Raw genomic sequence first — 16,414 nt, forward strand, 5'->3', positions numbered from 1 at the left:
TTTAAAAATTAACATATCGTAATCGATTTCCACCAGAGCTGAGTGTTTGAATTTCTATAAAATTTTGTCTTGGATATTCCAGATATATCGGTTTAGTTTTATTTCTAATAATAAATGAATTATAATCATTACCAATATATTTTTCCCATTGATTAAATAAAAAATAATTAAATATTGAACAAAACAAAAAAAATACCAATGTCTGTGTTATTATAATTTTCATCAATTTTTACAGCACCAAAAGTCAATTTGTAAACTAATTAGTCTACATTTAACAACACAGTTGAAATAAAAACAAAATGAAATGAAATAAATGCACGTGCACTATTATTTATTAATAATTAATCTTAATTCCTTATCAAATTCATTCGGTAGGTATAATAAATCTAATAATAGGTATCAAACACTCATTAATGTAGTACCTCAAAATAAGCACACAAAACATTATAGCTTCATAAAATATGTTCATATGCTTTCTTTGACTCTTTAAAAAAGCACTGACAACCTTTTGTAAAAGAAATGCATCCAGAAAAATTAATGAATAAATAGTTTTTTTTTTCGAATCTTATGCCGCGACCAGATACGAAATAGCCCGAATAACTTTTTTAAGGAAAGGAAAATTAACCAAAATTTCGGAAAACATTCTTTATGAGATTTTGTGATACGGTGAATGTGCGTAATTCTCTTCAAAGGGGTCAAATAGCAAGGAAGATAGTTAATACTTATTTATTCAAGGGATGTGCATGTTTATAATGATTTTATAAACTATCATAAGATGAAAGGACTCAACTAGGTGAGCTAAAAACACAGAGTTAAGGTAAGTTTATCAGATATTTCTATTAACAGAAGTTACCATGTAGATGTACAGGTAATGAAAATGTATTATTAAATTCAAATTTACAACTATCTAATTTGAGAAGGTCGAAGTTTTGGCAGGTGATTTGATATTTAACGTGATTAATTTCAAAATTGGAACATAATTTTATTTGTTTGCTTAAATAAATACGTGATATTTTAAATTTATTTTTGTAAGCAAAAAGGTAATCTGTCAGAAAACAAGAGTGTTGCAACTATTGTAAATCTTTTAAATATAAAAAATATACGTACAAACTTTTTGCTTAAATGTTTTTTAAATCAAATTTCTCAACGAGAGAAATCAACAAGAACGTCGCCAAGAGGAGTGTGGCAAGGCAGGGAAACTTATAACCTAGACGTTAAAAGCGACCTTAAATAAAAAAAATAAAATTAATAATTTACTTTCTTTTTATTTATAGGCAGTTTTATTACAGATATGTTATACAAGTTGCATAACAAAATTAAATCTTACAATTATTTTTCTAGCCTATTTTTTCCTAACCGGTATTTTTTTAGACCGGAAGTCTTAAAATGAGGGGTAAATCATGGAATGTGATAGAGGGATAAGGAAGATATCGCGTGGACAGGAAAAAACAGGCTAGAGAAATAATACATAAGATAAACTGTTCGACAGCTCTTCTATTATATACTTTCCGGCTTTATTTATTTGTTTATAAAAATCAAAAGTTTGTAATGATTTGAAATGTTGACGGTTGGGAAAACATTTGATTACGGTTTAGTATTTTGAGGTGCTAACTTTTGGGATATAATTAATTTGAAATGAATATGAGAATATTTCGATATTATTTCATTTTATTTCCATAAATAACAATATTTAAGTAATTGAAAACATTTTTAAAATTTTTACATGTAGCTACATATTTTATTTTCGATAATTTTTTAATATTTCATATAAAAAAATATTATAGATTTTTAGTTATTTTATTATTAATTATATGTAATAATTGAATTTGCAAAAACAAAATTAAATTAATTTATATTGTAATAAAATAATTCTTTAATATATACAAATTTTATATTAATAATTATTTTTTAGTAACTTTTACAAAAAACTGGAATGATTTTAAATTAAGTTATTTATTAATATTTACAACATTTTATAACTATCTTAAAAGTTTATTTTTTTTTTTTAAATATTCTAAATATTCTAAAAGTTATTTGGTTTTGAAATATGAGGAAAATAAAAGTAATGGTCTTCTTCATCATTTGAAGGGATGTATGTGCTAGAAAAGGACTTATTTTTTAAAAATTACATCAATATTGGCTTGCAATAAAAAACATTTAAAACAAACATTTCTGGGTAAATATTGTTTAGAAATTAAAACTTTCAGCATAAGAGGATTGCGATAACAACGAAGAAACACTTCTAGTAAATAAATTCTACATAAACTACATGCCTAGGAAAAAATTGATCTTCTTGCAATAATTTAAGCGTGGTGATTAATTCCCAAAATTCATCCGTTAGTCTTTTCAACGAAAAAAAAGTTAAAGAATTTTATCAAGGCACTGTAGGTTTCACATAATATAAATAATCGCCATTGAAAGGGAAATGCATGTAATTTATGTGGATATTGTTGTAAATTAATTTATGCTGCCATATTTCTCTCACCAATTTTTAAATGTAGAAAAATTGATTTAAAATTTGAGTGTGCTTTATTACATTAAAATACGAGTAAGCAGACTAATAAAATTTGTGTAAAATATTTAAAGATTTTGTTTTAAAAATGGATCATTTTATGTTCGGAAAAATACGGTTGTAATAGATAAAACTTTTGTGTGCAGACCAAACGTGTTGCATCCTATTGTGTTAGTAGTCAATTTTACAAAGATTCATTTACATTTAAACAACAAAAAATTTGCCTGGGAAATATTTCACATTTATCACAGTAACGGCATTTGTGACCACTTATTAAAAATAAATTTAAAAATCACAATGATAACTTTACAAATATTTAGAATTTGCAATAATAACTACGTTCGATGTCTTCTTTTAAACGAAGAATTCCAAGTAAGAATACGGGATCGTTCTTCCATTTGAGGTTGATAACATATACGAATGCGTTCGCTTCAAGATGAAGGAATTCTTCGTAAAGTAGCACAGTCTATTAAATATTAGACGTTATCGAACATAGTTTATTTTACATACAATTTTATTGAAGGTGATAAAAGATAGTGATTTATATATATTTTTTTAAGATTATAGAGGCACTACTTAATAGATCACATTGATATGCTTATCTTGACATATATTTACAGTTATTAGTTTTTACAATTAATTTTTTTATTTGAAAATTAGTAGTAGGTAATTACAAAGAGCAGATTCTAGGTAAGATGTAATTTTACAGAAACATATTTATCATAGCATTTCTTTGAATCCACATTATTTTATGCCTATTTCAGCAATTTAAGAGTACCTATTTAAAATACCTATGCCAGGGTTTTTTCGACAATGAATGCATTGCTTACAGCATTGGCATAATCTGACGCTAACTCACTTTTTTAATGAGCAAATTTAGCCATGGATAAAGACTTGATTAACAGTGAAAAGATTTTAAAAAGTCTATCTAGTTCTGGTGAGTGCTCTTAATAAGTAAATTTTGTAGTTATAATTGTAAAAATTGTACAACAAACTAGAGTGGCATTTAAAACTATTAGCTGATTCAAATTCCATAGAAAATTAAAAAAAATTATGTTTAATTTAATTTTGTGTAAGTAAAACCTTATTCTGTTTTATAAGAAACACTTCATTGCCTGTTTATAAATCTTTTTTACAACTTCTCAATCTCTAGAATCAGCTCTTAGTAATTCATTATTACCAATCAACCTAGAAACACACTAGCGCTTAATTTAACGTCCGTTGATTCTGATGCCGCTTTAACAATAATCAATTAAATGTAGATAGAAAATTAAAATACGTCAGTTGTAACACAAACTGGAAATAATATTCGCCTGAAATTATAAATTACTTGTAACGTGCGCTAAATTAACCCCTCGTGTTATTCTAGGTTTAAAGTAACTAATTTTATATTACTAGCGTCGAATTATTATAATACAGTTTTTATATTTATTTAGAATATAATATTAGTAGGTAAAAATTGGAAGATATTCTAGTTCTAATTTAATTCTGTTACACGAAAGAAAGAAAGATTTGTTTTTCCATAGAAATTATGTAAGTGATTATCTTTGTTGTAGTTTGAATAAAGATAACAACCTTAGGCCAATGAATTACACAGATTAATGAAATGAATCTTTTTTCAATTTTAATTAGTTTAATAATTATTCCATAGATGGCTATACTTTTATAAATAGCTTATAACTAAATTTATAAAAATATTTAAGATCTCTTTCAATGTTTTAATATATTAATAAATGATGCGCTCCTGTAAATAATAATCGATAAAACACCCTTCTAAAAATCTGCGCCAACTTGCATGTCTCGTTATAAAATTTACGAGAGTTTCCAGTCTACAGTTTCCAGAAGAGAACGGGAGAATATACTAACAGCTCTGGGCAGTAATTGAGAATCTTTGCTTCGAAAAGCTATAAAGAGTTCAATACGTAACGCTTTTCCTCATAGACAAATTTTCAGGTCAGAATTATGAAAGTATAAAACCTCTCATTTATCTTGAATTATTAGCCAATTATTGTTCGAATTTCCTAGAATGCTTTTTGTCAATTTGTTTGAAAAACATTTAGAGTTTTAATAAATTTTAGTTACATTAAAATGTTTCTAATAAGTGTTTTAATATCGACTGAAGAACATCTAAAATTTTTCGAGAAATAGAGAAATTTGGTTAGACTTAGCCACACATTATGACTCTGAAAAAGAACAAAGTTAGATGGCGAATGTTTAGGGACGCATCATTGTGGAATTCATAGATTTACTATACTTAGTATTTGGAATAATATTTCCGCAATAGATGCGAAATTTCATTTTGTCACCACCAAGAACAAATTGACAATAGATTGTGATTGTTACCAATTTCTTTGAATTTTTGGCATATCCTAATTTCTACATAAGGGTTTGATTGAGAAAGCGAAAAAAAGAAGACTAAGATAATTTTTAGACAAATTAGATCTTAAAATAAAATTGATATATCATTAAATATTATGAAAAATATTGCTATTTATTATGTAGGAAAAGCTCCATTTATGAAGATGGTATCTGCATGAGATACTTCTTTGAACAAATTTGTATTTATCGAATATTTATATTTTAATGAAATCAGCTTTTTTCTGATGGATAAAATTTCATAGAATGTGTAGATGGAAGAGAATTTTCCGTTTTGTATAAAAGTGTTGATTTTTCTGCATCTCCTGCACTATATCTATGTGATGGTATATGATTTGTTTGCCACATGTTTTCATGTTTTGATATCCAACTAGCCTCCGATAATCCCAATTCTACATCATTTTTATTATGTTTAACATTATTCGTGTATGAATTGCTATTTTGTGTTGGTGAAATCTTTGTAATTTCCGGAGCAGGTGGTGATTTTATTAATAATTCTTTTAATTCATCTTCCTCATCTTCCTCTTCTTCTTCATCTTCTTCGTCAATTTTAGCTGGTAGTGTTGTTACATAGCTTTCCGGGGCTAATCCTAATAATTCTAAAATGTGGCGAGGATTTTTTAACACATACTCTTCGATATATTGTGTGTTGAATTCATCTGTTTGAGTGTTGGCATCTTCAACAGTGCGAATCATTTTGAATGGTTTCATTTCTGAAATTTCTGAGTGTAGAGAGCTTTCGTCCCAGCAAAATACATCGGGTGGTTGCGATGAACTTCGAGCTAGCAAACCATCTAATATAGGCTTCCTTGCTGGAAACTGTTGTAAATTCGGATTTGAATGTGCTGGATAATGTGATGACACTGAACCAAATGTTGATGGGGTGGTCATTTCTTGCAGTGCTTGTATTGCATTACGAACCTAAAGAGAATAATATATAATTACAAGAAGTAAGAGAAAAATGTTTCGATGTACGCTTGGTAAAAAATTAAATAAATTTTTGATGAAATTGGAGGGTAAAATTAAGCTTTCTGTATTTTCATTTCACATTTAAATTCAAAACTTTGGAAGGATATAAATTGGTTTAAACTGGGAGAAAATAATTTTGTCTTCATTTTCTGAAATATTGAAACCCATTCAAAGTTCACTAAAAAAATTAGTAATCAGGCAATTTGTATGACGTAAGTGTTAAATGTTTGTCAAATAATCGAAAACTATTATACATTTATAACGCATAAGTAATTCAAGTTTCATGCGTAACTAATGATATTTGACAAAAAACACATCCATTGAGTTTTTAACAAAATGTGAGCATTTTCTTTCATTTTCCTTTATTTGTAACATCTTTACTGTACTAGTTGTCCAAAGCCATTGTAATGATTTTTAAGACATACTAAAAAGCAAAAATCGTTTATAATTTTACCTCTATACTGAGTGTCGCTACGTCTTGATGTAATGTTGAAACTTGTGTATCAAGTCGTTCAACACTATTTCGAGTTAATTCAACTTCACCACGTAGTTCGAGATTTAATCCGTCTAAAGAACTAGTGGGAGGTGTGCCACTTTGTCGATCATAAAAAGGTGGTGGTACCACTACACTTCGTTGTCGTTCAACACGTTCACGTACCAATGCTAAAGAACCGGCTCGTCCTCGTCGACCTCCTTCTCCCCGTAATTCTTCAAGTCGACTGTAAGCAAATTTTTAAAATTAATTTAAAGAAAAGTGTTTAGCAAATAAAAATTTATAGACTGTGTTTACGGAAATGAATTTTCTTATAGCTTATAAAAAATATAAATTGAATAAATTAATAATTTTCTAAGAAAAACCAATTAAAATAAACAAATTTAAAATGTTACTTCTAAAATATACATAAAATATTAATTAAATTTTCTTAATAATAATATAACTTATTTTTTATATTCAAAGAATTTCAATCAGTTAAAATTAAGTTCTAGTGAAAATCTTGCAAAATTAATTTTGTTAAGAAAACATTTTCGATCTAATTACATTTGTAGTAAAATTAGTGCGTAGAAAGGTTTGAAAGACGGAACTCGAGTTTTAAGATCGAATATTCGTTTGTGCAACATCAAATATGTTTAGATAAGTATATATGGCTTTGAATAGAAGTATAATTATATACTGGTGATTTCTTTCGAAGTTTTCAAAGAGTAAAATTGTCTGTTACGTCCTCAAAGTAAAATTTTTGAAGGGTATGACCAGTGTTTTATTAAACTGATAAAAAAGAACTGCATATTAGGTCATTTAACTTTTTAAAATATCATTGTGGAATATTCTTTTGTAGGCATGTACGTAGTTGAAAACACCAGGACCTTCGGATTTAACCACAGCGTCCTAATTAGTGTGTTTCATTGGGTTTGGATCTACAAATGAATTTATAAACATAAAAATGTGAATCATATAGCACGGCTCAAAAAACAATCTTTAGAACTTCACAAGAAAAAATTTAGAATTCTTAAGACCGCACAATTTGTGCATGTAAAAAGCTTAAAGGATCACGTGATTGACAAACCAATAAGTCGTTCTTGCAGCGTGGTAGTTCATGTTTTATTCATTTCAAATGAAAAAAAAAAAATTTCTTCGGCAGCTGGGGACCATTAGGCATGCAATTATTCGTCTACTTATAACAAGTTTCACATGCGGAAAAATTTCTTTTAATCTGTTATTATTCTTTATCAGTATATGCTTATAAGCGTCGTGATTACACATCTAATTTAAAAATTTTATTGAAATAGAAGATTTTTAGTATTTCGAAGGTTGCATCAAGTTGAAAACTTTGGGTTTGGCAACCTCCACCCTTGTGGTAAAATCGGAACAGGGAACTAGCTTAATAAATACGAAGCTTTACGAATTAGTAAATAATTGCAGTTATTTTACACTTAAGTCTCCTGTAAAAAATTTTATCAACTAAGAAATTACATGTTCAAAAATAAAACAGAATAGGAATACTTAGAATATAAAAAACAAACTATGTACATTACATAATTTAATAATAATATTTTTTAATACCTGAGATTAAATTTAGCATGTCGTGGACTGTTAGTTGATACTGTGGATGCTGCATGTAATGGTGAACGATTCGGTGATAAGGGCGATGTCTCACCCTCTTCCGGAGCATTCTCATCATCTTCACTAATTGAGGGTAATGTTAATGACATAACACCATTCATTTCCGACTCTTGCTATACTCAAATTAAAAACAACACCTATATTAATTTATAAATATGTACAACAAACAATTACCTATTAAAATCATTATAGGTACTATTGTTTAATAATATTGATAATATTGATTGACTGTTAATATTGTTTATAAATGCGTATAAATGTTTCCTGCGTCAAGTTTTGTTTTCTAATTGAATTCGAGGTACTTATATTTTAATAATTTAATTTTCGGATGATATTAATATCGTTATAATGGGTTTCTTCGTTTACTTAGCTTTACTATGTTCATGATAATACATTTAAAAGGTTTGATGAGTGAAAAAATTGGTATGTAAGACTTTATGGGTTCAAATTAAAAGTTGATTGATATATCCACATTCAAACAATTAGGAGTTATCAACAATTTTTCATAATTTTTTGCGTAAATATCAATTTTCATTAATTAACTTTATTAAATTACTTGATATTTATTTAGAAAATCGAGAAAAAACTGTGCGCCTTATTGATCAAAGCCCCACAGGTGGCTCTATTACAATTTCTGAACTAATTCAGGCATGAATTTACAAGAGTAATTAAAAAAAAATTTATTATTTGTCGAGGATTTCACAAACGCTAATCCTTTTTGGTTAATATTAAATATTCGAGATAATGGAGTTTACCGAGAAACCATTTTTCGCTCCCTATAAGGTGTTGAACCATGGTAAGCAAAAAATAAGTAAACTGCTATTATGTTTTTGGTTCTCAAACAGTAGCTCCGCACTTAAAATTTAAGCATCGAAAGATAGGTCAAAAGTATTATAAATGTGGTTCCTGAGAATTATTGTTGTTCATATGGCTGTACTTTTGCGAAAATCTTCAGTTTAATCTTATATTCAGTTCAAATTCTATTCCAACTCAAATATAAAAAGACAAAAAGTCATAATCTAGAAAGTTTGGTGAATTTGTCTTCCATTTTTTTAAGTTTTTCTTTCAAGTCTACGAACACTACACTACAAACGGCATATTAAATTCTAATTTTGTAAATAATTCATTCGCACCGTGCATGAGTTTTATTTCAGAAGTTTTCATATGGTAATGATATATACCACTACTTTGCTAATATTATAATTATGGGTGAAATATAAGTCTACGGTTTTTATACAGAGTGTTCCAAAAGTATGGCAAACCTTGAAGATCTCGCAGAGTTAGTGGAGAAAAAAGCATAGTCAGAATTGTGCCTCTTTCTTTAGATTTTCCTATGAAATATGATCTTTGACCTAACCTTGGTAAAATAATTAGGTAATTCAAAACAATAATTCAAAAGAACAAAGTCGGCCCAAATATTTCAATTTCAATTAAAATATTTCCAAAAAATTGTCCCAAAAAATGATAGCTCTCTAAGTATTCTTTTCATCTCATCTGATGTCCTTTTCCGTCAGTTTGATATTGATTTTAGAAGGAGTGTTATAAGTTTAAAGTGTTTATTTGTGTTTATGTGTGTTTCTCAGTGGCATCGTATCCCCTAAATAAGCTTTAAAAGCTTTTTAAGTTTCCAAAAATCGGTTTACAAGGAATAAATCACATTTGCTGGGGGTTTTTTAAATTTTGTAAATTTCACTTGTTAGATATATAAACTCAAATCGTACCTCAGCTTCATATCCTTCACGTAAATTATACGTTAAATCATGTTGAATATCATTACCAAACTCTTGTTGATATTCTGGATATAATCGTAAACAATCAATTAGACCTTGTATATTTATACATTTTAAATCACAATATGTTAATGCACGAACATCACTGCTTGATTTTACAATTATATCACTATTAGCACCACCTCCACCACATTGTTGTGTACCACCACCTCCAACACCAGCGCCACCATTGTTACCATATTGTTGTAAATGCATTGTTATATCACTGCCAACTAAATCACCTTTACCTATGATCAACAAAAAGTAATCAACCAATTAAAAATGGAATTTGTAAAATTTAAGAACCCCTGACATTTTCATATGCACAGCAAAATTTGGTACTTTTAAATTACCAACATACAAAATTTAAATCCCACTCTCAGTGTTTCCATTTTGACATCCTAGTCATAGGGTGCGTGTTTACTTAAGATTTCCTCTTTTGAGAGCTGCCATCGAGCTAATACTCATTTGAAAATAACTACCTTCGAAATCCACCTTCTTTCAAATTGTAAGAATTGAATAGTAAAAGTATAAAGTCCACACGTGGAAAAATTGTCATGTTTTGAATTTTTTCACTTGCAGTTTTTAAAATAAACAAGTTGAAAAGTTGAGGTGAGAAAATCTAATTTTATTAAAAGTATACCTTCGTTTTTCGATTAAATGTTTATATATATGGAAATATTCGGAATTTGCCGAACTTTATGTACAGCTTATAGGTATCACCGTACTAACGATGAAAATTTAAAGACAGTTTGACATGAAACACTTAAGGAAGTTGGTTGTATCTTTATAGTGTTACGTAATTGTGGGTAAGTTATATGGGGAATAAATATTATGTTGTATAAATTATTAATATTAAACTTCACAATTATGTAAGAGTATGTCTAAGTATATACACTGCGCCAATTTATTAAGGGAACAAAATTTTATCTAAATTTCAAATAGACTTATCGCCCCGAAAAATCATCGAATTCAGAACTTCAATAGCTCATTTGAAAAATTGTACTTTCTAGTTTTGGCATACATTGATCAAAAATTATCACCCCTTGCCGATTTGCACGTGGGGTTTAACGGGTGAGAAGTTTTCCCTAAATTTTATATAAAATTTAGAAGCGTACCAAAATTTTAAAAATTATTTTACAGAAAATTTGATGATTTTTTTAAACCACTGAAAAGTTTGTTTATTTTTATTGAAAATAGGCTATAAAAAATTACCGTACGAGCTTAATAAAGTTGAATACAATTGTGTATTACCGTAGATAAAAGAATATTAAAATCTCAAAATTGCTTGGACTGCGAATATCTTGACTTAAAAAGCTCATTCGGGAACTTTTTCAGCTCATTTCAAGAAAAATAAACAAACTTTCGAGCGGTCTTAACAAATTTTTTGAAGAATAATTTTTAAAATTTTTGTAGCCTTTTACATTTCTTACCATTTCCACCCTCCATAATAAGCGGCAAGGGGTGATCAAAATTTTTGACCTATAGATGCCAAAACTAGAAAGTACAAGTTTTCAAATGAGCTATTGAAGTTCTGATAATTTTTCGCGGAGAAACAGTTGTTTGAAAGTTAAGTAAAATTTTGTGTACAAATTTTCGTCTCTTAATAAATTTGCGCAGTGTATATATATTAATTTTATTTAATAATTGTGTTTATTAGATCTAATATCGAACGTTGTGAGTGAATATAATGGATAAAAATGAATTTTTAACGTGTTTAGTTGAACAAAAATTAAATCAAGTAATTAAAATTACTTTCACGATTTTAATTAATTTATTCAATTAGTGATATAATCCGAGAAAATTAAACATAAATATCATCAAAGCTCGGGGCGAATCTAGAAGAGGGTATTGACAGGAAATAGACAACGACTAAAAAACATTCTCAGGAATCTAGTGTCTTTAACGACACTAGATAATTAACGATAATTAGATAATTTATTAACTGCATAAAGTTCTATTTATACATCTCTAAGACTTTTAAATATTATTGTAATTTTATAGGAGCTAAGGTAGGTAGGTAGGTCAATTTCAACAGTGTCGACACTCAGTCGGACGACAGAGGTGCATTGATATACCCTTCATGTGTTTTATCACCATTTTTACATAATATTTCAGCTCCTGTATTATTTTGAGAGGCTGTTTACACCGCCTTGATTCATTTACTATGCACAACATCAGCCCAAACGCTTTAACTAATAAGCCACTTAGTTTGCCTGTAATTTCATAAAAATAATACTTTTTATTTCGTTATTTTATTATTTTTTGTAACATTTTTTCGCCCCTGCATCTACGACTGTCCTTTGAATGTAAGTAACATGACCCAAAATAAAAGTAATATTGGCAATAAATTGATTTATTACAGATGGTAATAAATTGTTACTGAAATAATTGAGCATCAGAGATTTTAAATCGAAATAAATTTTTCTGATAATAATTTACGATAAGCGCTCTGAAGGCTCAATTAATGCGCTACTTACACTCTCATCCGCATTACGTTAGAGGGTACCTATCAGATGCCTTGCTTGAAATATGCGATAATTTCAGAAAGCCTGGTCCATAATTATTGATTCTGTCCTTCAAAAGTGTTCTTAAAGTGTGAGTAAAATACCAAGTACCCAAAATATCCTTGTCTTTACTTCAAAAATGTATCTAATCAGAATCTAATCTAAGAGTATTGCTTTCTGGAAAATTACTGCTTTCTAAGAGTATTGCTTTCTAAAATTCTGGAAAATTACATTGTGTAACTATAATTGTTACTAATTTATACTAAAACATTCATGCAAGTATCGAAGCTAACGAATGACTTGCCAAAAACTGGATAAAAAATTATACCATCTATCACATAAAAAATTTTCGAGCTAAAAACCGGTGTAAAATCAATTGTCCCAATATTGGCTAGGTGTTCTGAAATTTGATATAATAAAATAAAGATGCTTATATTTCTTGAAAAGGAAATCATGTGCAATTTTATATAAATAAATTATGAAAATATTAGGCATGTGTGTTTGAATGTTGTCAGTCTGTTTATAGATTGCTTTGCGTGTGATGAACAGAAAAGATACGGCGGTGTAATAGAAAGATTGTTGTATTACATTCGAATGCGAGAAAACGGTGACAGAAAATAACACTACAAAACTAGTTCAAAATTTATAAAAGTTTCATTAAACTGGATAAAAGTCACAGTAGCTGCAAATGTAGGGTGTCCCGATAATATTGCAAACAAATTTAAGGCTGGATTCATTGCACAAAAGTACAGAAAAAAAATCCTTTTGTCAAAAATTTTCCATTTTCGGGATATACGATAATACAGTTTCGAACAAAAAATTAAAATTCAAAAAATTTGCTTAATTTCGAAATAAAATTAATTTTATTGAAATAAGAAAATAAGTTTGTGTGAACATATAAATACCTTTCATATTTTACAGTTTTGATATAATAAAGTTTTGGAAAAATTTTGTAGGTATATGAACCTTATTTCTTATTTTTATGAAAAAAGTCGTAGATGTAATCTAAAAAAAATCTTTCTTATTGTTTTTGTTCGAAAAATTATCATCGATATACCTCGGAAAAGAAAAGTGTCTCTCTATAGAGGAATATGACCATTTTACCATAGAAGTATATGACCTCATTTTCAAACAAAGAATCATGCCTTGCATTTTTTTGCATTATTAATGGATACTCTGTATATACGTTTTTGTTTTTAATCATAAAATATAAAAATACTGAAACAAAATATAATACAAACTGTAATAAAAAAGTTATATAATTAAAATCTTACCAAGTATAGCAACAACCATACTATTTTGTACAACTTCCATAGAACCATTACAAATGTAGTAAATGTATCCGAGTGCATCTCCTTTATGAATTAGATATTCTCCTGGCGCACAAAAATTTGTTCGTATATGCAATGATAGTAGTTTTAAGCATCCTTGTGAAGCTGCTTCAAATATTGGTAATTGTAAGATTTCTCTATGCAAATGCATTGAGACATCGCCACGTAATTCTTCTGGAAACTCTTTAAGTGTCTGTAAAATATTATAATATACAACGATTTTATGAATGTATTTCTTTTTCAAAAGAAAAAAAAAGAGTAGAGGAGCAGTGGTAATTTGGAAACCCAATCGAAGGGTTACAAAAATATGATATAAATAGTTAATAAAAAACAAGCGCAGATCCAGAAAATTTAAGAACGTGGCGTCCATTGGAATTTTTTATGAGCGATTTAAGTAAATGAATAGTATACTTTTTTTATGCTCTTAAATTTTATTTTTTGTGACGATGTGCTTTTATAACATTATGTTTTTAGAACTAACTATTTGAGTGTTTATGGTGTCTTCAAACTCATGTTTATTGTCGTGATGAGCTTCAATCTGGCTCCGCGCTTGAAATACTACTTCATTTAGTAGTTTACGATATTTTTGTAACCTTTCTTTGATATGATAGTAAACTAACTGACTACTGAACTTCAATGTCTAATGGAATGAGTTGGAAACTTCAATACCTTGTGAAGCATTCAATATCGATTATAAATTGAGACATTCTAACTAGGTTTCAAATTACCACTTCTTCCTCTATTAAATACTCCTGTACCTTCTCGACCTTCGAGCACAATGTGAAACAAAAACAAAAAAAGCAAATGATTCGACTAGTCAATAACTGTTTTACTATTCTAAGGTGTGTTTTGATTCAAATATAGTTCAAGTCAGATAGAACGTCTAAAAGATGGTTGGTAAATTAATTATTGTCAAAGAGTCAGATGTGTCTCATTATTAAATGCAAATGTTATTTCCTTAAAAGAATGTGTGTTCTATTCTATCTAATTGAGCCAAGGAAGAATTTTGTTTCTTTTGATTTAAAATAGATTATTTATTAATTTAGCCTTGAAGGGATTGGATAGTTATGCCAAAGAAATTTATTAATCTACTTTTTGATTGAATTATCCAATTGGAATAGTTTATATTTTAAATAATTCGTTTTCTCTTTTTCATCAAAAATACATCAATGCCTATACTCTCGGAAAACTGTTTTATCGTTTGCTATTTTACTTTAGTCAAAAGGGTTATAGGTTATGCTTGGAAGGATAAGAACGGTGAGTTTTAATGTTTGTAGAGTTGAGCTCGAGAACATGAGTAATGGGTTGGACAGTTGAATTTTAGATTTGAGTTGAAAATGACAATAATATTTTATTTTCATTTTGAGATTTCCCATTTAAGACCCACACAAACCCCATTTGGGAAAAATGGACCCAATTGGGCCCCTATAAGAATTTCTTTACGAGGCATCCCACATTGGGACCTAACAAGGTCCAGATGCATACCATGGTCGATCCCCAAATAATTTCTAGTCTGGATCGAAAACTTTGTTAAATAGTTGAGTTAACAAGGAGAATAAATCCATTTCAGTCAATTGAAATATTTATTTACCCAGGGGGGAAGGTTATTTTATCATTTTCCACTTAAAAAAAAAAATAGATTTTTGAGATTTTTAAGTATTTATTTTGAAGTTAAACTATATAAAATGACATTTTAATAATCCGTACGTGAATCCGCCACTGTCTCTGATAGTAATTGAATAAATTTAATTTCCGTCCATCATTTCTTTTATTAGTTTTATATCTCTTTAAGTTTGTTTTCGATTTTATCTTATTTAGTAGATAGATAATATGATATATTTAAAATATATAAATCCTAAAAACGTTTATATATATTTCTTTTATGAATAAATCTTTATATGTAAAAATATATATAATCGTTGGCGGGTCTGTATGTAATCGTGTAACTGAATCTTAACAACTAATCCATTTGAGATAAAATTGTCAGAAAATATTTATTTTATCGATTCGATGCTTCTTTGCTTGACATATTAGCAGGACGAGCAAGAGATAATATGTATGCCCAGCGAAGCAGACGGATAACGTTGAGTAGTCAATGTATTAGTTAATATAACATTTTGCTATAATATAGCATCGAACGATTTGTAAAAATAGTAAATATCGTGTAATGCAATAAGTTTGTTTATGTATATTTATAACATTTTATTTCCTTTTTATATCCTGAATGTATTTATCCTTGGAGCTATTACATTCAATAATGGTACTAAAAGCAATGAAAAAAAATTAAAGTTAATAAAAACTCTAAAATAATAAAAACACTCCGGTAAAATAAACTAGAAAATACAATACCATTTGTAAGAGGAAAAAAAAGTTCAATGTTGCCCTGATGCAGTGCACATCACACGCTTTTTTCTGAAAATATGTATAAATATGTTGAGATCGTTAGTGAGTAGACTATATGCATTTGTTTTGGTTCCATTTCCGAGAATTTCGACAAAAAATATATACCCTTAATGTTTGGAAAATTGAAATTACCGATTTTTGTCTGAAAGCTACTTTTAACACCCGAATAAAAAAAGGATTGTCTATGTGTCTGCCTGTCTTTCTGTTTGTCTGCCCGTCTGTCTGTCTGTCTGTCTGTGGAATTGTAGCACCTAAACGGATGAACCTATTTGGATTTTTTTTATTTCTTTTGAAAGGCAATTTAATGGAGAGTGTCCTTAGCTATGTCCCAAGTGCGAGTTTAAAATTCCGTACCCGAAATAACTAAAAAATAGGTAATAATCTTAAGAGATTACAAACAAAATATGCTCAAAACGCTCATGGAAATA

General features: G+C 28.4%; 1 protein-coding gene across 1 annotated transcript in view; it reads right to left on the reverse strand.

Moving 5' to 3' along the window:
* Positions 1-5,101: 5,101 nt before the first annotated feature.
* LOC123296042 (potassium voltage-gated channel subfamily H member 8) overlaps positions 5,102-16,414 on the reverse strand; it is a 220,148-nt gene continuing 208,835 nt past the window's right edge. Inside the window, exons 13-17 of the mRNA XM_044877504.1 lie at positions 13,527-13,776; positions 9,698-9,993; positions 7,917-8,089; positions 6,312-6,576; positions 5,102-5,809 (exon numbers count right to left, since the gene is read on the reverse strand). Coding sequence (XP_044733439.1) covers positions 5,102-5,809; positions 6,312-6,576; positions 7,917-8,089; positions 9,698-9,993; positions 13,527-13,776 — 1,692 coding nt within the window. The remainder of the gene's footprint in view (positions 5,810-6,311; positions 6,577-7,916; positions 8,090-9,697; positions 9,994-13,526; positions 13,777-16,414) is intronic.

The sequence above is a fragment of the Chrysoperla carnea genome, chromosome 3, assembly GCF_905475395.1.
Source record: "Chrysoperla carnea chromosome 3, inChrCarn1.1, whole genome shotgun sequence".
Lineage (NCBI taxonomy): Eukaryota > Metazoa > Arthropoda > Insecta > Neuroptera > Chrysopidae > Chrysoperla > Chrysoperla carnea.